A 23195-nucleotide genomic window follows, 5' to 3' on the forward strand; every position below is an offset into this window, starting at 1 on the left:
TTACTATACTGCAGAAAGTGATTAATTGTACAAATTATTTTGAGATTTGTATGCAATTAAAAAAAAGAGAAATCTATAAATACAGTTTATAATGTCCACACAACACTTAATACATTTTATCTCACTTGCTGTGTGCCATTTCTCACAGTAATAGCTGGAGTCCAATTAAACAAGAGTTCTCTGATTCAGAACAGCACTAATGCCCCTAATCAAGGCATCAGTACAAACCATGAATTCCTGGGTATGATCAGGGCTGGCTAAATCAGGATCTACACACAAGATCTTTCAGCCTTTTAAAAGCATCTTCACAGCTTAGCAACCAAGTCTCCTGGTTCAGGAGATGCTTTCTGGCAGAGTCTTTTTTTTAATTAATTCGTGGGATATGGGTGTCGCTAGTAAGGCCGGCATTTATGGCCCATCCCTAATTGCCTTGAGAAAGTGGCAGTGGGCCATCTTCTGCAACTGCTGAGTCTTCGACAATACTGTTAGGTATGGACTTCCAGGAATTTGAACCAAATCAGGATTCTTTATAAATACACAGAAAGAGCAAGAGAATAATTAAAGAAAGAATAGGGCCTACTATTAGAGACCCAAAAGGAAGTTTGTGTGTGGAGGTAGAAGTCATGGATATGGTTCTTAATGAATACTTTGTGTCTGTCTTCATAAGAGAAGGACGATGTAGACACTGTAGTTGAGGAGGAGTGTGAAATATCAGGTGTGATAAACATAGAGAGCAAGTATTAAGGGGTTTGGCATCTTTGAAAGTAAATAAATCGCCAGGCCCGGATGAAATGTATCCAAGGCTGTTAAGAGAAGCAAGGGAGAAAATAGCAGAAGCTCTGTCCACCACCCTCTGGCTACAGGTGCGGTGCCAGAAAACTGGAGGACTGCTAGCGTTGTACCATTGTTTAAAAAGGAAGAAAAAGATAGACCGAGTAGTTACAGGCCAGTCAACCTAACCTTGGTGGTGGGGAAATTATTGAAAAAATTCTGAGGGACAGTATGAATCAAGGACAGTCAGCATGGATTTGTTAAGGGAAGGTCGTGTCTGACGAACTTGATCGAATTTTTTGAGGAGGTAACAAACAAGAAGGGTTTATGAGGGTAGTGCGTTTCATGTAGTCTACATGGATTTTAGCAAGGCTTTTGACAAGGTCCCACAATGCAATCAGAAAAGTAAAAGCCCATGGGATCCAAGGCAAAGTGGCAAGTTGGATCCAAAATTGGCTCAGTGGCAGGGACCAAAGGGTAATGGTTGACGGATGTTTGTGACTAGAAAGCTGTTTCCAATGGGGTTCCACAGGACTCAGTACTAGGTCCCTTGCTTTTTGTGGTTGATGATTTAGACATCAATGTAGGGGGTATGATTAAGAAAGTTTGCAGATGATTCAAACATTGGCCTTGTGGTTGAAAGTGAGGAAGAGTACTGTAGCCTGCAGGAAGCTATCAATGGACTGGTCAGGCGGGCAGAAAAGTGGCAAATGGAATTCAATCCAGAGAAGTGTGAGGTAATGTATTTGGGGAGGGATAATAAGGCAAGGGAATACACAATAAATGATAGGATACTGAGAAAAGATACTGAGAAACGTAGAGGAACAAAGGGACCTTTGAGTGTATGTCCACAGATCCCTGAAGGTAGGACAGGTAAATAAGATGGTTAAGAAGGCATAAGGAATAGTTCGCTTTATTAGCCGAGGCATAGAATATGAGCAGGGAGGTTATGCTTGAACTGTATAAAACACTAGTTAGGCCAGAGTTAGAGTACTGCATAGAGTTTTTCTGGTCATCACATTACAGGAAAGATGTGATTGCACTAGAGAGGGCACAGAGGAAATAGAAGAGGATGTTGCCAGCACAGGATAATTTTAGCTATGAGGAAAGATTGGATAGGCTGGTGTTGTTTTCTTTACAACAGAGGAGGCCGAGGCGAGACTCGATTGAAGTATATAAAATTATGAGGGGCCGAAATAGAGTGGATAGGAAGGGTCTATTTCCCCAAACAGAGAGGTCAAGTGCCATAACCTACAAGGCTACAGACCAAGAGCTGGAAAATGGAATTAGGCTGGATAGCTCTTTTTCAGCCAGCACAGACACAATGGGTTGAATTGCATTCTTCTGTGCCGTAAATTTCTATGATTCTATGGTGTGTGATTGGAGGGAAACTTGGAGGTGATGTTCCCATGCACTTGCTGGACTTGTCCTTTCAGGTGGGGACGGTCACAGGTTTGGGAAGTGCTGTCGAAGAAGCCTTGGTGGCTTGCTGAGGTGTGTCCTGCAGATAGTACACACAGCAGCCACAGTACGCTCGTGGTGGAGGGGGTAGGTGCTTAGGCTGATGGATGAGATGCCGATCAGGCAAACTGATTTGTCCTGGAAATTGTGGAGCTTCTCGAGTGTTGCTGCAGCTGTACAGTATTCCACCACACTCCTGACGTGCTTTGTAGATGGTGGAGAGACTTTTGAGGAGTCAGGAGTTGAGCCACTCACCAGCCTTTGACCTGCTCCCATAGCCACATTATTGATGTAGCTGCGCCAGTTGAAATTCTGGTCAATGGTGACCCCAAGGATGTTGATGGTTTTAGACTCGGCGATGGTAAAGCATTGAATGTCATGGGGTAGTAGTTAGGCTCTCTCTTATTGGACAGGGTAGGACCACAGAGATAGTGTCCATTTTCATGTATGATCTAGTTTCTGTTTCCCCCTCATCCATGCAAGGATCAAGATACAGCTCTTTAACTATACCAATGCAATATTTTTTGGCTCTTATTGTTAATGCTATCTTAAAACAATAAATCTTTCACTTTGTTGAAATCAGCAGTCGCTAATCTAATTTATTCGTTACCAGGACAGGTGCAATATGCAACTTCTCATTTCCTCGATGTTGCCTTCTTCCTGCAGTCTTTTAAAACCAAAGATTGCCATCAATTAATAATTACTGCCTGATTTACCTCATCATCTCTTTTACTCTTTTTAAAACTTGGTGCCATTAATGTTACATACATACAAACAAATGCAAAGAAGGGCGAGAGTAGACCAGCAAGCCCATCAATGCTCCTCCTATCCAATAAATGGTGCATTGCCCTCCCAACCACCAGTAATACTAATCCCACGGTAGGCAACAAAAAAGAAAAAAAAAACCTACGGACTATTTTAGGAAAAACTGTTGAGCAATTCCTTTCCAACCCAGTAAGACAAATCAAGCAAGCTCTAGGAAACCACAGCTGCCTAGACACACCTCAAAATGGATTTAACTCACCCGCTGTGCCCCAGTGGCTTTCTTCTCCTGAAACGAGTCAAATCCTTTAAGAACTATACCCATAGGTACTAAATCCATCAGTAATCTGTTCCAAAGGGCAACGATATGGAGAACAAAACTACTATCTGGCATCCAATCTGACTTCTGTCTGTGTACTTTGTAGGCACTCCCATTGGTCTTACTATTGTAATCCATTTTGAATATATTTTGTAAATCTACTACAGCTAATCCTTTCACAATTTAAAAAAAACTCAATCCCCTAACCCTTTAAGAGCATAAGAAATAAGAGCAGGAGTAGGCCATATGGCCCCTCGAGCCTGTTCCACCATTCAATAAGATCATAGCTGATTTGCCACCTCAACTCTACTTTCCCACCCGATCCCCACATCTTGATTCCCTTAGAGTCCAAAAATCTACTGATCACAGCTTTGAATATCCTCAACGACTAAGCATCCACAGCCCTTTGGGGTAGAGAATTCCAAAGATTCACAACGCTCAGTGAAGAAATTTCTTCTCATCTCAGCCCTAAATGGCCGATCCCCTTATCCTGAGACCATGCCCTAGTTCTAGACTCCAGCCAGGGGAAATCCCCTTCAGAATCTTTTATGTTTCACTGAGATCACCTCTCATTCTCCTAAACTCCAGAGAGTATAGGCCCAATATATTTAATCTCTCCTCATAAGACAGCCTTCTCATCCCAGAAATCAAACTAGTGAACCTTTTCTTTGTTGTACCCTCTCCAAGGCAAGACTATCCTTCCTTTGGCATGTTTCTCCACAATGAATAACCCCAATACCCTATACCTAATCTTTGTAAATAGAGTTCTAAGGCTGCTGTCACACAGCAACTCCTGCAGGGAGTCTCACTATGCTTTGCTCCAGATTTACACAGTGACTTCTCAATGGCAATGCAAATCAAAACCAAAATCAATCTGTACCAAATCTAGAGTTATATCTATAGTGCTAATGCAATTTAAGTTGCGCTATCATTCTCGCTGGTTTCCTCTCTACTCTCTACAGATTCATTATTCATCTTGGTTTCTTAATTAATAAAAATTGTAGCTAAAAAACTATTTTGTTAATGGTAATAAAATGCTTACAACAGAAGTTTAAAAAAATATTTAAAAATCAAGCTGCAGTAGCACAAAATTTGCTTCCGTCTGATTTCAGCATAAAATAAGAACAAATTGAATAGTTAAGTTTGGATGAAAGGTCACAAAACTAGGCTGTTTGTAACAGTCTATGCCACAAGCTTTGATCTTTTAGTAACATTCTATCATGAAATCAGACACCTTTCTGGTTACGCTCCATCTCACAATACTGCAAACCTCTCATTTGGTTTTCAAGCCCACCCTTATCCTCGTTGGCAATATGGTCCTAAATGGACAAATCGGAGTATAAATTGGTGCACATCGCACCTGTTTTTCGGGTGTAATACCAGCACAGCAATGCCATCAGTGGGACATCCTGCGTACAATAATGAGGTCAGAGAACCAATTGATGGCCAGCCTCGGGCCTCCTGTTTGGGGCATGTGCCGCTGGTTATCGACTCAAAAATGGGCCATAACCAATTAATGTAAATGAATACTGATAAGCCACTGTTGATAGACAGGAAATAGTGGTTTATACCCAGGTTGACGTTTAATCGAGACAAACTGACTTGGAAAGTCAGGATTAATGTTGATTTACTCAGCTTTGTTGAAATCACAATTTGATATGGCTTTCCTGCTGAAATGCTCTTTCAGTACTCAGAACATTAACATTTTAAAAGCCCGTGTAGAATTATATGATCTAAAAATGAGACAAGGACCAAAACAAAGTCTTTTAATGGGAAAGAAAAGCACCTCTGGAATGTAGAAGTAAAGCTTTGGTTTAATAAGCTACACTACACATAAAATATGCTTTTTTTAAAAAAACCGTATTTGATAAAAGAATTAGATTTAATGAAACATTACATTAACTTTGCATCTGTCCATCTCCTTAGTCCCCTCTCCTATCCCTTACCTTCTCTCTTAACAAAACATTAACAACTTGTTGAGATTGAGAAAACTGATTTTAGCCTCTTCCACAACACCACTGCACGTTCACCCATAGCAAGTCTGAAAGACGAAGACTTGGAAACAAGCTACATTGAGTGGGTGCCTCTAACCGGAGGTCCTTGTGAGTTGTGTAACCAAATGACCCAGACAGGAGTGAATGAAATGCATCACACACGACCAGCTGAGTTGAACCAAGACCTGAACTGTGAACAGAGGGGTTAATATGGCTCTTAACCATTCCACTACTAGGCAGCTCGTGCTTATATAATGAACAGTAATTGCTTGCTTCTGGAAGTTTGCTTTATATTACATTTGTTTAAATACCTTATGTGCAATCTTGAGAGCTGACCTATTGTCACAAAGCAGGATATAGCTAATCACCAAAAGAGTAAGAGGTCACTCTTAATAGTCTATTTAAGCACCAGTGTTTCACCACAGGAAGCAGGCTGTGAAGGCACTGCAGAAAAAGAAAGTGTTAGGAACTTTCTGGGGATGAGTGTTTCCAAAGTTTCAATACTTTCCACAATTTCATTTATGCATCTCTATTCACAAAGCTTGGTTACAATCTGTCAATCAAGAGCTTGCGTGTTAATAAACTGCATGTAGAATATCATGTACTCTGAATTGGTTATTCTAATTTCCCCAATGGAAAACCACTTTTAAGATGCAATTTCCCGTTAAAGGAAATAAAAGTTGACATTATATCTTCTACAGCTTGTGTTATTCAGGGGTAAATTCTGGGGAACTGCCATGAATTATTAGATTATGTCGACTAACCTTGTGAGCAATCATGTTGCAAATTTCAGGGAGGAAGTCTTCAGTGAGAGTTGCATGCAGCTGCCTTTCTTTAACAGAAGTGTTTGTCTGGAGGCCATCCGTTAATTTCCTCCATTCCTCCTCTGTCTGACACACCAGCTCCCAGGTGCCACAGCTTCCAGGGGCTTTCAATGGATCTGGAAGGGAAAGCTCACAGTCCAACTCACACTGCATGTTTAAATTAGCCATCCAACAGGTATCCTTCCTGATTTTGAAGAGGCAACACAACCGACATATTACAGTCACTAAAAATAATTTCTGGAGGATACCAAAATGGACAATTTCTTCAAGGTGATTAATATATATTGCTATATTTTTCAGCCACATCAAACGAATACTATCCATGCCATATTCTGAAGACCATATTGCTGGAGAATATAGAAGGTTCGTTTGTTATCTTTTTTTTTCTTGACAGTTTGTCTCATCTTACAACTTATTGAACTGTACGAATGAGATGCAGAATGACTTCAAAGTACGTGAAATAGCAACACCACCTCCCCAGTTCACCTAGTCTAATTCGAGTAATACCTGCTATGCCAAATTATGACGGTGGGACAAGAAAAGACCTTTAAGCAACATCCTAAAATTAATAAATCAGGGAATATATTAAGTAATAGCAACATTTTAATAAGTACAACATTAATCTACAAAATGTGACTGATATAGAAACCTTTCAGCGTCCACCTGCAGTTCACCTTAGATGACAATGGTGCCGTGATCATGAAGCTTTCTCAGTGAGGTTTCATGATAGGTATGATGCCGCGCTCCATTTTTTTTAAACAATATAGCAGAATAGCAAATGAAAAACCTACTTTGGAGCTGCCTGTTGAAAGAGTACCGTATTGTGTCTCCCAACATCTGAATTAGGAGCCATTGTGAGCAACTCAGTTATCACTTTCCCTGCTATTCTCAGTCCCACAATGATGCAAGATTGAATCTTTACGGCAATTGTGCAAAATGTCGGGGGGGGGGGGGGGAGGGGGGGACGGTGGAATTGATACAACAATCAAAATGTGCACCTGTCTAAGTCGGCAGAAAAGTCCAGATGCAAGTACAAATTTATTGCTCTGTGTTCCATGGAGGAGAACCACAGTGGCAGTAGTACATGCCTATTTTGTTACTCTTAAAGTAAACTCAAGGTCATTTATTGAATGCTTTAGAATAGATATGGAACATATATACAGGGATAACTTACACAGCAGACTTGGAAATTGTATTATTCAACTTAAAACCATCTGTAAGGGTAAGGATTAGCACAAGCACTTGATTGTGTGTGTAAGAATTTGTTGTCTTTGTAACTGACATTATTTCAATTGCCTCTGGGACATAGGGGAGGGGCCGATTTACCTCTGCTCACATGTTCCAGTTCCTCTGGTATACAAGCTGCACAAGAGAGTGATCTCACAACGACTCTTTCATCACATTCTGAGGATTCCACTGAGCATAAGCCAGGTCTGAAGCCCACTTATTCAAACTGGGTGCTAGAGGATGCAGGGCTGCTTTTTGATTTGAGGATCTGTAAGCAAGTTCCTCCAGACTCAAATCTTTTTCTAAATCTTTGGTACAGTAGGGCTACGTGGCGTCTATTTGGGTGCTGTTTCTGATAGCTGCCAGCAGGCCAGAAAACTGCCTGAATTTATACTCCTACGGATCATTAAGTCTTGCAGCAGTGCAAAACTATTCTCCCCAACTTGCGAGTGCAAATTTCAAAGCAGCAGTCCTGCCCCACGCTTGCCCAACATTGACTCAAACTGGAAAATCAGTCGCATGTACTTTTTCTAGCCAGTTGTACAAGGTATGGGCATGCTTTACCTACAGAACAAATAATGCACTACCAGAGTTAGTTCATGGAAAATGGTGCGAGAGCTTTAATGTACATACACAAGAGAGGGACAGCAACGAAGTGCAAGTTTTTTTGTTTGTAAATTCTAGGCACCTGTACTGCTGAGTCAGCCTGAACCCAGGGCACTATTGTCCTCTCTGTACACAGTTGCCACAAGGAACTTGGGAGTTGGGAACAATGAAGCAGGACTATTCTCTCTCACTTCCAGCCCACATTTGCCCCAAGTATGCAAGTGACATCACAGCCTCTGCGCAGGACATCCTTGCATGGCATGGCTCAAGTTTGGAGAAAAAAAAAATCAGAACAAGATTTGAACCTCCGTTCATCCTTCACTCAGTAGCTTTAAGCTCAGAGCCAGTGTGTGGCATTCAGTTACAAATTCAAAACTGGATTTTCCAAGCCATCAATATTAATGATGGCTTTTTCTTAACATTTGTCCACAGGGCGTTGGTGACAATTAAGAATCAGTGCATTATGTAGTGTGTAAAGTGCACCTTGACAATAAAATATCCATACAAGACAATAAAACACCATTTCAAAAAAAATACTAGTGTTGCTTACCATGACTTTTGTATTCTTGGGAGTTTTCTATTGGAGGCACTTCTCGGGTTACAATCATGGATTCACTGCAAAATACCATTCAGTAAACTGAACACCTACTCGGCAGGAAAGCCCACTTATCTTACAACATCCTTGAACTATGTCAGCATACTATATTATTCTGAACTCCCAACATAGACTATCTTCATGAGGAAGATTTCCTCTTTTCCGTATCTGTTGCAAAATTGTAAACACAAGTATAAAAGACACAATGGCAAACAAAGGAAATCCTTACCTCCACATGAAGAGCTCTTACTCGTGGGCTCTCCAAGAGAACCATCACGTGTGTGTGTGCCGGGTGGGGGGGGGGGGGCGGAACAGTTATAGATGTAAATATACCTGCTGTTGTACAGTGCCCTGGAATACCAGTTTCTCACTCTTGAGCAACATTATTTATATGGCGGAAAGTACTGAGAAACATCAGAACATTTACAGGATCGAAAATGCTCCTTTCTACTATGCAAATTTCTGAAAAACAGGCCATCAATTGACAGAGTCAAGGACACCAAAGTCAGGAATGACATAAGCAATAAAGAATATTATTGATTTAAAAAAAAAATCAAGTTACATTTTTGTGCAGGTACACATAGATGTCAATCATTTTTATTTGATGCAGATGGTGATCTGTGGCACCGCCTGTGTTCATAGGTTAAAATTCAGTGTGGATCTGGCACTTCTCCCAAGCTCCTACCCATTGGCACACAGTGGAGTAGTGGTCTTGGGAATGGTGTGTGAGGTAAGAGCGGTGCTTTTTGGGAAAGGTGAAGGCGGCAAAAATGAGCGAGACAAAATGGTGGGGGGTGCATTTTAAGATAGAAAGAGGTAAAGAAACAGGGAGGGATAAAAAGAGAGATAGAAACAGATACCCTGTACTTAGAAAGAGGAAGTGATAGCAGGAAAGCGAGCAAGAGAAAGAGAAAAAGAAAAAAGGAAAAAGGCGAGAGAGAAAGAAAGAGAAAAATGAGAGAAACTGCAAACAGCAAGGGGGTGCACACAGTTTTGGGAAAGCCTAGCTTGATTGATCTGTTGAAAACTATATTTTAAGATTAAAATTATATCAATTACGAAGTATTGAGGGGTTTAAACGATGCGGCAGCCTTGGTTCGGTGTAGCAGTCTCGATTCAGAGTCAGAAGGTCATGGGTTCAAGTACCATTCCAGAGACTTGAACACACAAACTAGAATTACTCTTCAAAGCAGTAACTGAGGGAGTGCCGCACTGTTGGTGAAACCATAAACCGATCCTCTACTGCCTGATCAGGTGCGCCATAAAATATCCCATACCACAATTTAAAGAGGAGCAGGGGAGTGAGCTCTCCCAGCACCTGGCCAAATTTATCCTGCAACCAACATTGCTAAAGAAAACATATTATCTGGTTATTTCATTGCTGTTTGTGGGTCTTGCTGTGTGCAAATTGGTTGTCCTGTTTCTCTACATTACAACAATAACTACACTTAAAAAAGTATTTCATTTGCTATAAAGCACGTTGGGACACTAGTCATGAAAAGTGCTATATGATTGCAAGCTTTTTCAATCTTAAGCACAAGGGGCTGAATGGCCTACTCCTGCACTTATTTTCATGTTTCTAGGTCTACAATATTCCATTTTTATCATAGAATTATACAGCCCAGAAGAAAATCATTCGGTCCATCGTGCCAGTGCTGGCTCTTTGGTAGAGTTATCCAATTAGTTCCTGCTCACCACCTTTTTCCCCATAGCCATGCAAAACTTTCCTATTCAAGTATTTATCCAATTCCCTTTTGAAAGATACTATTGAATCTGCTTCGACCATCCTTTCAGGCAGTGCAATTCAGATCAATAAACTCTGTACATGAAAAACATTCTCCACATCTCCCCTCTGGTTCATTTAGCAACTACCTTAAATTTGTGTCCTCTGGTTACTGACCCTTCTGCCACTGGAAACAGTTTCTTCCCATCTACTCTATCAAAACCTCTATTAAATCTCCCCTTAACCTTCTCTGCTCCAATGAGAACAAGCCCAGCTTCTCCAGTCTCTTCATGTAATTGAAGTCCCTCATTCCATTCTGGTAAATTTCCTCTGCACCCTTGCCAAGGCCTTGATATCCTTCCTAAATTGTGGTGCCCAGAATCGGACACAATACCCACATAACCAGGACTTAAACCTTCTTTAGTCTTGCCACGAGTAGGTGGTTATGGTGGTCGGGAGTCAGTGGTGGGATGGGTGTGAGGCTGGGCTGCCGGTCTGGGGCAAGGACTTGGGGGGGGGCAATGCTTTCCCAGGGGTCAAGGATTGGGGGTAGTGACAATTCTGTGCTGGGATTTGTTGATGGGGGGGGGGGGGGGGGGGGTCAGGACAATGCTGGGCCAGGGGTCGATGGTCAGTGATGGTGAGCTGGGCATCAGATGGAAATGAGGGAAGGGGCGGGGGGGGGGGGGGGGGGGGAGAAAGAGGGAGGGGATGAATGGGTTGGATTGAGGACCAGGCAACATAGGAACATGAGTCAGCCATTCAGCCCCTCAAACAATTGAGTTCATGGCTGATCTGTATCCACTCCATCCACCCACCTTGGCTCCATATCCCTTAATGCCCAAGCACAAGGTTGTCTTTAAGCTGCGCAGCTGTCTCGAAGTCCAGCGCAGCCAGTGATCCAGCTTCACAATGCAAAAAAACATGCATGCGCGGAAGTTTGAATGGGCTGTGGTGCCCGTTAAAGGGGGCGCCCGGCCCAAAAGAAATGAGTGGGATCATTGCCCATGGATAGCAAAAATCTATCAATCTCAGATTTTAAATTATTAATGAAACTCGCATCTACTGCTTTTTGTGGCATAGAGTTTTAGTGTAAAATTTAAATCAAAATTTTCTGGAGGGAAGGGGGCAGCATTTGGAAGGATTGTTACAATTGTAAATTTACAGCTTGCAGACTTGACTGGAATGATCCAACTGTCAACAAGACTGTCAGCCAATGGCTCAGTGGGTAGCACTCTCGCCTCAGAGTCAGAAGGTTGTGGATTCAAATCCCATTCCAGAGATTGGATTGTCGGAGGTGCCGTCTTTTGGATGAGATGTTAAAGCGAGGCGCCGTCTGCTCTCTCAGGTGAACGTACAAGATCCCATGACACCATTTCAAAGTTATCCCCGGTGACCTGGCCAATATTTATACCTCAGCTATCATTAAAAACAGATTATCTGGCCAGTGCTGTTTATGGGAGCTTGCTGTGCGCAAATTGGCTGCCACGTTTCCCACATTTGAAGTGTAGTCACCATTACAAAGTACTTTATTGGCTATAAAGCGCTTTGGGATGTCCTGAGGTCATAAAGGCACTCTATAAATGTAAGTCTTTCTTTTTGCTTTAAACATTAAAAAAAAAATCAGAGATAGCAATTAGAGTAATTTTCAATAAAATGTGGACACCCTCAATATAAATCTCGGACTTTTAAATGGGTTGGACAGGGTAGACGTGGAGAGAATTTTTCCACTTGTGGGAGAAGCGAAAATGAGGAGCCATCAATACAGGATAGAGACAAATAAATCCAATCGGGAAATAAAATGTCTTCACTCAGAGAATGGTTACAATGTGGAACTCACTAGCAGGCAGTTTGAGGCAAATAGCCGAGATGCTTTCAAAAGGAAACTAGACGAGTACATGAAAGGGAACATAAATATATGCTGAAAGGCTGAGATGAGGCGGATGAAATGGGAGGAGATGCGTGAGGAGTATAAACACCAGCACAGAGAGTTGGGCTCGATGGCCTGTTTCTGTGCTGTATATTCTATGCAACTATTGGATCCCTTTCAGGGTTTAATTCAATTACCTGAAGTGAAGGAATATTGTATAATACAAGGTGCATAACCGATTTGGACTCAGGAATCAGAAGTACAATTTCAAAATTTGTGGACAACACCAAATTGAGGGGGTAGTTAATACAGAGGAGAACGGCAACAAAATACAGGAAGACATTAATAAACTTGAAGAATGGCCATGTAATTGGCAATTAAACTTCAATATAAATAAGTATAAGGTGGTACATTTTGGTAGGAAGAATAAGGAGTCTCTTTAGAAAATAAGGGACCGAAATTGCGCACCGCCCCGTTTGGGGGTGGTAACTTTTGCGAGGCCGAACATTCTATGCCTGGTGCAGAACTCCTGCCTCAGAAGCAAAATTGGGCTTACCGCCCCGACAGGAAGTGGAGCGCAATGTCGGGCACTCCACTTCCTCTCGGGCCAGGCGAATGTCGGAGCGCTACGTGGCCTCTCCCTATGGCGCTGACGCCACTAGAAACCCCACTAGTTAAGCCTGCCAACCCGAAAATGACCTGTTTATTCCTACTCTGTTTTCTGTCTGTTAACCAATCCTAATCCTCATCCATGCCTGTATATAACCCTGAATCCCATGAGCCCCAATTTTGCTTAATAACGTTCCCTTAAAGGAAAAGTGTGGGACTAATAAATCTAGAGCCCCCTGGATGTCAAGGGACATATAGGGTAGGATAAAGAAAAAAGGGAGGCTAATAACAGATACCGAGGGCTCAATACAGCAGAAGCTCTAGAGGAGTATAGAAAGTACAGAGGTGCAATTAAAAAGGAAATTAGGAAAGCAAAGAGAGAGCATGAACATTTTTTGGCAAGTACAATCTAGGAAAATCCAAATATGTTTTATAAATAAATTAAGAGCAAGAGGACAATTAAAGAAAGAGTAGGGCATATTTGTGGACAAAATTCCGGTTATAAAAGGGGTCGGGGGGTCTAGTAAGGAGGAGGAACTGAGGGAAATCCTTATTAGCCGGGAAATTGTGTTGGGGAAATTGATGGGATTGAAGGCCGATAAATCCCCAGGGCCTGATGGACTGCATCCCAGAGTACTTAAGGAGGTGGCCTTGGAAATAGTGGATGCGTTGACAGTCATTTTCCAACATTCCATTGACTCTGGATCAGTTCCTATGGAGTGGAGGGTAGCCAATGTAACCCCACTTTTTAAAAAAGGAGGGAGAGAGAAAACAGGGAATTATAGACCGGTCAGCCTGACATCGGTAGTGGGTAAAATGATGGAATCAATTATTAAGGATGTCATAGCAGTGCATTTGGAAAGAGGTGACATGATAGGTCCAAGTCAGCATGGATTTGTGAAAGGGAAATCATGCTTGACAAATCTTCTGGAATTTTTTGAGGATGTTTCCAGTAGAGTGGATAAGGGAGAACCAGTTGATGTGGTATATTTGGACTTTCAGAAGGCGTTCGACAAGGTCCCACACAAGAGATTGATGTGCAAAGTTAGAGCACATGGGATTGGGGGTAGTGTACTGACATGGATTGAGAACTGGTTGTCAGACAGGAAGCAAAGAGTAGGAGTAAATGGGTACTTTTCAGAATGGCAGGCAGTGACTAGTGGGGTACCGCAAGGTTCTGTGCTGGGGCCCCAGCTGTTTACGCTGTACATTAATGATTTAGATGAGGGGATTAAATGTAGTATCTCCAAATTTGCGGATGACACTAAGTTGGGTGGCAGTGTGAGCTGCGAGGAGGATGCTGTGAGGCTGCAGAGCGACTTGGATAGGTTAGGTGAGTGGGCAAATGCATGGCAGATGAAGTATAATGTGGATAAATGTGAGGTTATCCACTTTGGTGGTAAAAACAGAGAGACAGACTATTATCTGAATGGTGACAGATTAGGAAAAGGGGAGGTGCAAAGAGACCTGGGTGTCATGGTACATCAGTCATTGAAGGTTGGCATGCAGGTGCAGCAGGCGGTTAAGAAAGCAAATGGCATGTTGGCCTTCATAGCAAGGGGATTTGAGTACAGGGGCAGGGAGGTGTTGCTACAGTTGTACAGGGCATTGGTGAGGCCACACCTGGAGTATTGTGTACAGTTTTGGTCTCCTAACCTGAGGAAGGACATTCTTGCTATTGAGGGAGTGCAGCGAAGGTTCACCAGACTGATTCCCGGGATGGCGGGACTGACCTATCAAGAAAGACTGGATCAACTGGGCTTGTATTCACTGGAGTTCAGAAGAATGAGAGGGGACCTCATAGAAACATATAAAATTCTGACGGGGTTAGACAGGTTAGATGCAGGAAGAATGTTCCCAATGTTGGGGAAGTCCAGAACCAGGGGTCACAGTCTAAGGATAAGGGGTAAGCCATTTAGGACCGAGATGCGGAGGAACTTCTTCACCCAGAGAGTGGTGAACCTGTGGAATTCTCTACCACAGAAAGTTGTTGAGGCCAATTCACTAAATATATTCAAAAAGGAGTTAGATGAGGTCCTTACTGCTAGGGGGATCAAGGGGTATGGCGAGAAAGCAGGAATGGGGTACTGAAGTTGAATGTTCAGCCATGAACTCATTGAATGGCGGTGCAGGATAGAAGGGCCGAATGGCCTACTCCTGCACCTATTTTCTATGTTTCTATGTCTATGTTTCTATATTAGAGACCATAAAGATAATCTGTGTGTGGAGGCGGAAGACGTGGGTATGGAATACTTTGCGTCAGTTTTCACAAAAGAGAGGGGCGATGCAGACATTGCTATCAGGGAGGAGGAGTGTGAAATATTAGATTAAATAAACATAGTAAGAGTAGAAGTATTAAGGGGTTTAGCAGCTTTGAAAGTGGATAAATCCCCAGGCCCGGATGAAATGTATCCCAGGCTGTTAAGTGAAGCAAAAGAGGAAATAGCTGAGGCTCTGACCATCATTTTCCAATCCTCTCTGGTTGCAGGTGTGGTGCCAGAGGACTGCTAACGTGGTAACTTCGCTTAAAAAGGGAGAAAGGGATAGACCGAGTAATTACAAGCCAGTCAGCCTAACCTCGGTGGCAGGAAAATTATTGGAAAAAAATTCTGAGGGACAGGACAAATCTTCATTTAGAAAGACCCGGATTAATCAAGGACAGTCAGCATGGATTTGTTAAGGGAAGGTTGTGTCTGACTAACTTGATTGAATTTTTTGAGGAGACAACAAGGAGGGTCAATGAGGGTAGTGCGTTTGATGTAGTCTATATGGATTTTAGCAAGGCTTTTGATAAGGTCCCACATGGCAGACTGATCATGAAAGTAAAAGCCCATGAGATCCAGGGCAAAGTGGCAAGTTGGTTCAAAAATTGGCTGAGGCCAGAAGCAAAGGGTAATGGTTGATGGGTGTTTTTTGTAACTGGAAGGCTGTTTAATGGTTGATGGGTGTTTTTGTAACTGGAAGGCTGTTTTCAGTGGGGCTCCGCAGGATTCAGTACTAGGTCCTTTGCTTTTTGTGGTATATATCAATGATTTAGATTTGAATGCAGGGGGTATGATTAAGAAGTTTGCAGATGATACTAAAATCGGCTGTGTGGTTGATAATGAAAAGGAAAGCTGTAGACTGCAGGAAGATATCAATGGACTGGTTAGGTGGGCAGAACAGTGGCAAATGGAATTCCATCGGAGAAGTGTGAGGTAATGCATTTGAGGAAGGCTAACAAGGCAAGGGAATACACATTAAATGGTAGGACACTGAAAAGTGTAGAGGAACAAAGGGACCTTGGAGTGCATGTCCACAGATTCCTGAAGGTAGCAGGCCAGGTAGATAAGGTGGTTAAGACAGCATATGGAATACTTGTCTTTATTAGTACGAGAGCAGGGAGGTTAAGCTTGAACTGTATAAAACACAAGTTAGGCCACAGCTAGAGTACCTCCTGCAGTTCTGGTCACCACATTACAGGAAAGATATGATTGCACTAGAGAGAGTACAGAGCAGATTTTACGAGGATGTTGCCTGGACTGGAGAACTTATGCCATGAGGAAAGATTGGATAGGCTGGGTTTGTTTTCTTTGGAACAGAGCAGGCTGAGGGGAGACCTTACTGAGGTGTATAAAATTAAGAGGGGCCTAGATAAAGTGGATAGAAAGGACCTATTTCCCTTTGCAGAGGGGTCAGTAGCCAGGGGACATAAATTTAAAGTAATTGGGGGGAGGTTTAGAGGGAAATATGAGGGGAAATGTCTTCACCCAGAGGGTAGTAGAGGTCTGAAACTCACTGCTTGAAAAAGGTGGTAGAGACAGAAACCCTCACCACATTTAAAGGGTACTTGGGATGTGCACTTGAAGTGCCGTACCCTATAGGGCTATGGACCAAGAGCTGGAAAGTGGTATTAGGCTGGATAGGTTGGCCAGCGCGGACACGATGGGCCGAAATGACCTCCTTCCGTGCTGTAAATTTCTATGGTTTTATGGTTCTATGATCTCTTATGTGGCACCTTATCGAATGCCTTCTGAACATCCAAATACACTACATCCACTGGTTCCCCCTTATCTATCCTGCTAGTTATAACCTCAAAAAATGGTAACCACCTCTTTTAAAATCAGGTCCAGGGGATTTATCGACATTCAGTCCCATTAATTTCTCCAGTACTATTTCCATATTAATATTAATTTATTTCAGTCCCTCATTCTCACTACACTCTTGGTTCTCACTTTTGGTATTTCACTTATGGCAACTGTCTGAGGCTGAACCAGACTGTTTGCAACCTTGGTGTCATATTTGACTCTTGAGACAGGCTTCCAACCGCATATCTGCACCATCACTTAGACTGCCGACTTCCACCTCTAATATCGGCCGTCTCCGCCCTTGCCTCAGCTCATCTGCTGCTGAAACCCTCATCCATGCCTTTATTACCCTCTAGGCTTGACTATTTCAACGCACTGATGGCCGGCCTCTCACATTCTACCCTCCGTAAACTTGAAGTCAGCAAAAAAATCTGCTGCCCGTGTCCTAACTCGCATCAAGTCCCGTTCACCCATCACCACTTTGCTCGCTGACCTACATTGGCTCCTGCTTAAGCAATGCCTCAATTATAAAATTCTCATCCTCGTTTTCAAACCCCCCGACACCATGGCCTCACCCTTCCCCATCTCTATAATCTTCTCCAGCCCGACAACCCTCCGAGATATCTGTGCTCCTCCAATTCTGGCCTCTTGAGTATCCCCGATTTCAATCGCTCCACCATTGGTGACCATGCCTTCCACTGCCTAGGCTCTAAGCGCTGGTTCCCTCTCTAAACCTCTCCGCCTCTCTTCCCTGCTTTAAAACCTCCCTCTTTGACATAGCTTATGGTCATCTCCAATATCTCTCTTATGTGGCTTGATGTAAAATTTTGTTTTATTAAACGCTCCTGTGAAGTGCTCTGGGATGTTTTACTGGGCTCAATTTTGCCCAAGCCTCGTTTTCTTGCGTATTGCCAGAGTTACGCCAGGTTTTTAGGTCCAGAAATATTCCAGAAATTGTCGTATTAACTTTCCCCGATCTTTATACTGCAATCTGGTGCCGTGCAGCATGTCCAGTTGCCCTGGGGGGTGGAGCCTGCTGTCTGCGCCGAAAAACGCAGCCGGGCCTTCTGCGCATGCACGGGGAAAAAAGCTTCATTTTTTGACATCGCTGCAATGGACGTGCATGCTCAGTACAGCTCAGAGTTGGAAATCGAGAGGCCTCCAGACCGGGACCGGGACCGGGATCTCAAGCGTGCGCAGCAGCTTACGGTAAGTGCGCATTTTTTAATTTCTATTCTACAGGGTTTACAGAGAAGCGCTCCCTCTCCCACGGACCCTGGCCCCGAGTGACTTCCCGGTCCGCTCCCAGTCCCTAGCCCAGGCCGAAGGGCTTGCCGGTCCGTCCGCTCCCTCTCCCACCATCCCTCTCCTGGCCCCGAGTGCTTTCCCAGTCCACTCTGCTTCCTGCCCCAGCCCAGGCTGAAGGGCCTCCGATTTACTTAACTGTGTCGATTTCTTTAACTCTCCACAAGGGTTTTCTGGAGAGGCCACATACGCTGGCCTAAGCAGAAATGGAGTAACTATCAGCTTTCCAAAGTTCACTAAATGGCCAGAATTGGCAAAGGTGGCTGGTTACACCCCCTTTGGATGAAAAAAAAACGTATCTAAAAAAAGCGTAACTAAATGAGTTACGCTGGTGCAAATTGATTGGGGAAAACTATGGATTTTTAAGTTGGGCCAGAAAAAACAGCCTGCTCCAAAAAGACGGCGTAAATCACTGGGGAAAATTGATCCCACAAAGTTAAAGGTGCTATATAAATACAAGTTTTGTTGTTGTTGGCTAGTTTTCTAGGTGGCATTTCAAGGTATATAATTGCCCTGAAGTACAGCAGTATCTAATGCTTCCAGCAATGTAACACTGCCTGCTGCTATATCTCCAATGTTTTCACAAGAGATCGGAAGCAGAGGGGAGAGGACAAACGAGGCATGGAGGAGCGAAGAGGTCAGTGCCCAGAGGTGGAGCAGTGTGGACAAGACCAAGGGAAGGCGCAGCACAGGTCAATAGCGAGGCGGTGAGATCGTGAGCCTCACACTGCGTACTATGAATTCCACATAGAGAGGTGTACTGTGGGAAGGAGGAAGGACGGAAGACAGTAGGAGTATGTTTGAGTTTGTATGTATTGGCACATGCGACGGATCCTGATCGCCAGTTGTCTTGGGTCCCCTTGCCACTGGACCAAGACCTTGCTCCATCAAGCCTGTGTGGTGGCTGGTATGCAACGGCCACCCAACGTTAAAAGAATTCACACAAAGGCATCTTCCACCGTTTAAAATGAGTTCATCAGTCACCTGGGTACTCAATTTTAGGGTGGAAGCAAGCCATCCTCGATCCCGATGGACTGCCTATGATGATGATGTTCTCACAAGATGTCATGTCCGATTGGTCTGTATGTGAAAATCACGCCCAATGTTTTTAACTATAAGTTGGGGAATTCCATTTATAAAATTTATATTTAATTTGCTGTAGCTGCAAGTTGCTGTTGGAACTATAATTTTAACTATTTTATCTATTCTTGCAGATACCACAATGCTCTTCTGGGGTGATGTTACAGGAAATTACTCCGTGTAAATTTTTTTAATATAGAAGAGGAGAAATGCCTGGCATTTGCATTTCCTAGTTCTAGTCATAATTCTGGTGGAAAACGCACTCAAGGCAGCGGTGAGCTGGCAAATGCACCTTGCAGCTTCCTGTGCACTAGCAACAATGTACCTTGACCATAAAGGTGACCCCCCACAAACATTTTACATCAGAATGTCTTTCAGTTTTCCACATTCTCATGCCTGATGTTTCAATATGTTTTTTTTAATGCTATGGACTCCTGTCAACAGTTAATTAATAGGAGGTTGTCAAACCAGAACGGAGTGCTGAATAGAAATGAACAGGTTTATTTTTATTTTCTGGATGTGAATCTGGGTCGCCAGGGGAGAAGAGGCTGAGCCTATTGACCTAACCACATCTAATCCAGTAACCAATGTGCTATTTACAGTAAATGTGAAACAACTCACCTCATGGTTGTTAAATAAATATCTTCTAGTTTTTTCCGTTTTGATGGTCGGCCTCTCTTTTTAGGTTTCAGGTTTACAAGTTTGTAACTGGAACTACTCAGTTTTCCATTTTCCCTGTAAGGTCAAAAGACTTACAATTAACATAGGTGTCACTGCCATTAACCAGCCCATATGTAATACAATGTGCGAACCCCAGTGCAACCCTAATGTATAATGTATAATTACTGATTTCCTTCCATCACAAACTTACATGCATAATTCCTCCTGGTTGACATTGGCTCTGAAATTCTGGTCGGAGGCTTCATTCGGATGAATGCCTCCGACCCGAGAATTTTTTTTACCAAAGTACCTGATGGTCCCGGAGGCGTCTGAGGTTCTGGTGGGAGGCCTTCTCTTCCTGCGCTTCAGAGCGTGCCCCCGTCCTCGAGGTTTGCACATAGAAGCTGGAGTCACGTGTGACTGGACAACCAATTAAGTGCAATATTCTCATTGATAGCAATGAGGACTCCATATCTCAGAGTTCTTATTGCTATCAATAAGAAAAAAAATCAAAACACATTAAACACAACATAGAAAATGTAAAAAAATAGCTCATTTAAAATTAATTGAAATTAAAGTTAATAAAATGTTTTAGAAAAAAATATTTGGGGGGGATTTATTTTTTTAAGTGTTTTAATAGGGTTTAAAATAAACTTACCTTAGTGCACAGGAATATGCATTTAAATTTTATTTTTATATGTTTTAAAACTCTTACGCTGGTAAAGGTAGGCTATGTGTGTGCTTTTACCAGGCACTAGAGTTGTAAGGACATTCGCTGGGCAAGAGTTGGGTAAATAGCCCAATCTCCCGCTGCAGGGATGTGTTCGATCTGTCAATGCATGTGCATTGTGTGCCGAAAACTGTCTTTTGTGGACTCGGCGAGACCGGAATTTTAACTCCATTATCTTCGGATTCTTTTAATTTTTGATTTCTAGTCAAATTTTGACTGTGCTACAAATGATCTCATTTAAAAAAAAAAATTCGTTCCAAAATAATACATTCTCAGCAGATACAGTGACTCTAAATCTGCTTGTTCCACCAACCACTGGGAAGCATCGCCTGGTCTTAGAATGATTGGAAGTTTTAACCCATTGAAAACACACACACACAGCTTAACTTATGTAAATAAAATGCTGATTGATTATTACATTTCTTCTGCCTGATTTTTCTCCAGTGACAAAGATGATCGCTCCTTGTATAAACGAGTGCCGTAGAAATACCAATAGGTTGCTCCAATGGCATCTTCTCCTAAAGGTTCCACTCGCAAATTATCGGCATCCAGACCCTGACAAATAGATAAAGACAAGAGTCAAATCTAATACAAACTATATATATATATATATTTAAAAATTATAAGCAAATTATGTCCAATAATTTGACTCCAGGATTGTCTTCGTGACTTGATAGCCCAACCTCACTTATAAAGGCAACAGATTAATAAAGATGTTGGAACACAAGTCCGTGGCTACCAGGCACCAACAACAACTCTTGGCAACACCATGCACAAGCATGAGAGGAGAGGAAATATACACTCAATTGTATAATTTTAAAAGGAGTAGCAGAGCGAAGAGACATAGGGATTCAGAGGCACAATTTTTATACAAATGAGAGGGCAAGTTAATCAAGTGGTTAAAAAAGCGTATGGGATAAGAAGTTTCTTTCATTGGGGCATAGAGTTTAAAAGCAAAGAGGTAAAGCAAAACCTTTATAAATCATTAGTTAGGCTGCCATTAGAATATTGTGCCTCGGTTTAGGTGCCCTACTTTAGGAAGGATGTTAATAACATGGAAAGGGTACAGAAGAGATTTACTAAGATGATACCAAAGATGAAAGGCATTAGCTTTTATTAATTAGAGCTCTTTTCATTTAAGCAGAGACGGTTAAGATAAGATCTGATAGAGGTGCTCAAAATGAGAGGTTTTCATTAGTTAAATAGGGAAACGCCATTTCCACTGGATGCTGAACCTGTAACTAGGGCGTACATTTAAAGATCGTTTTTAAAAGAAGAGTTTTGAACTTTTTTTTTAAACTACAGAAGGTTTAAGACGTGGAATGTTCTACCAAAAACAGGTGGCAGCAGAACACAAATAACTTTAAAAGGAAAGTAGATGGATAGTAATTTTTTTTTTTTTAAAGATCAGGAATGAGACTAAGTGAATAGATCTTTCAGAAAGCGAATACAGACCTGATGGGTCAAATGTCCTCCTACTGTGCTGTAAAATTCAATTATTTTAAAAGAGCATGAGAAATCCAGAGGTGGGTGCAGCAGTTGTGTGATTATGGAAAGCTGTGAGGTTAAGGAGAATCACGGGGCTGTCCAGCTCAGCTTTAATAAGCAGCCTGGAAGATTGATGGAGTTGTGTCAGATCCAGACGTATATAGGCATGAATGAGAAATGAACAGGATTGGCTTCAGTTCGCTACTGTTGAGCTTTAAGAAGTTGTGACTCATTCAGCAATTGGAAATAGTCTGCCAACGCCTACAATCTGTGCTTACAAAGGAATAATGGTTTCTTGAGGGTGCCTATGGGGGACTCTGCAGGAGTGAACGACTTCAGGGGAGGAGAAAATGAGATAAGAGGAGAAAACTGGTTCTGTAAGTAGTTAGCTTCGGTGCATAGTGTGAAACATGCCCCTCCCCCTCCATTTAAAATTGTACCTTTAAAAGATCAAACACATCATCTGCATCCAATCTATAGTCGCATAGCCTGTGTAATAGTTCGACACGTAAACGAATGGGCAATTCTTTGAACTTGGTGTTTTTCAGTGGGTTCGGTCTGCCTTCTTCAAGTTCCCATCGATGTTTAATAATGTCTTCCAGATACATGTCACAACTGTCCGGTCTGGGGAAACAAGCACATCATTAATAAGGAATCAAAGTTTTCAATATGGAAATTTTCCACCTTTGCGTTGCAGATGTGAAGCAGCACCTACTGGGAAACCGCATTAAAATGAGTGGACAGATAATTTGAGCCTTCACATGCGCAGCATCCTGATATGCACTCTTGGCAGGCAAGGCTTCAAAGACAGAAAATTTATCTTTATTCACTGAATGGTATTATTTGTGCAGCATTTAATGTACAGCTTAGTGATTTCAAATTTTTTTTTTTAAAATGACTTTATTTGTTACAACAAGCCTTTTAAACAGATAAAACACTTAATAACTTCCTTAGGACAATGCAGTAACATATTTATTAACTTCACAGATATGCTGCACCATGGAGCAATAACAACTTAAATAAAAGAAAGATGGTAGCAAGTGTAACCAGGCCACTCTTCTCTGGAATGCATGTCCTTCTGGCCTGAGAGTGGCATAAGCAAAC

The 23195-nt window shown here is 42.3% G+C and overlaps 1 protein-coding gene across 3 annotated transcripts in view; it reads right to left on the reverse strand.

The window, feature by feature from the left end:
• cecr2 (CECR2 histone acetyl-lysine reader) overlaps window positions 1–23195 on the reverse strand; it is a 146829-nt gene that overhangs the window by 61244 nt on the left and 62390 nt on the right. For all 3 annotated transcript variants that reach the window (XM_070901642.1, XM_070901643.1, XM_070901644.1), the window contains 5 exons: window positions 22532–22715; window positions 21022–21158; window positions 19835–19948; window positions 8515–8579; window positions 6072–6247 (listed from right to left, as the gene is read on the reverse strand). In XM_070901642.1, coding sequence (XP_070757743.1) covers window positions 6072–6247; window positions 8515–8579; window positions 19835–19948; window positions 21022–21158; window positions 22532–22715 — 676 coding nt within the window. The remainder of the gene's footprint in view (window positions 1–6071; window positions 6248–8514; window positions 8580–19834; window positions 19949–21021; window positions 21159–22531; window positions 22716–23195) is intronic.

Source organism: Pristiophorus japonicus, chromosome 15 (genome assembly GCF_044704955.1).
Source record: "Pristiophorus japonicus isolate sPriJap1 chromosome 15, sPriJap1.hap1, whole genome shotgun sequence".
In the NCBI taxonomy this organism is placed as follows: Eukaryota; Metazoa; Chordata; class Chondrichthyes; family Pristiophoridae; genus Pristiophorus; species Pristiophorus japonicus.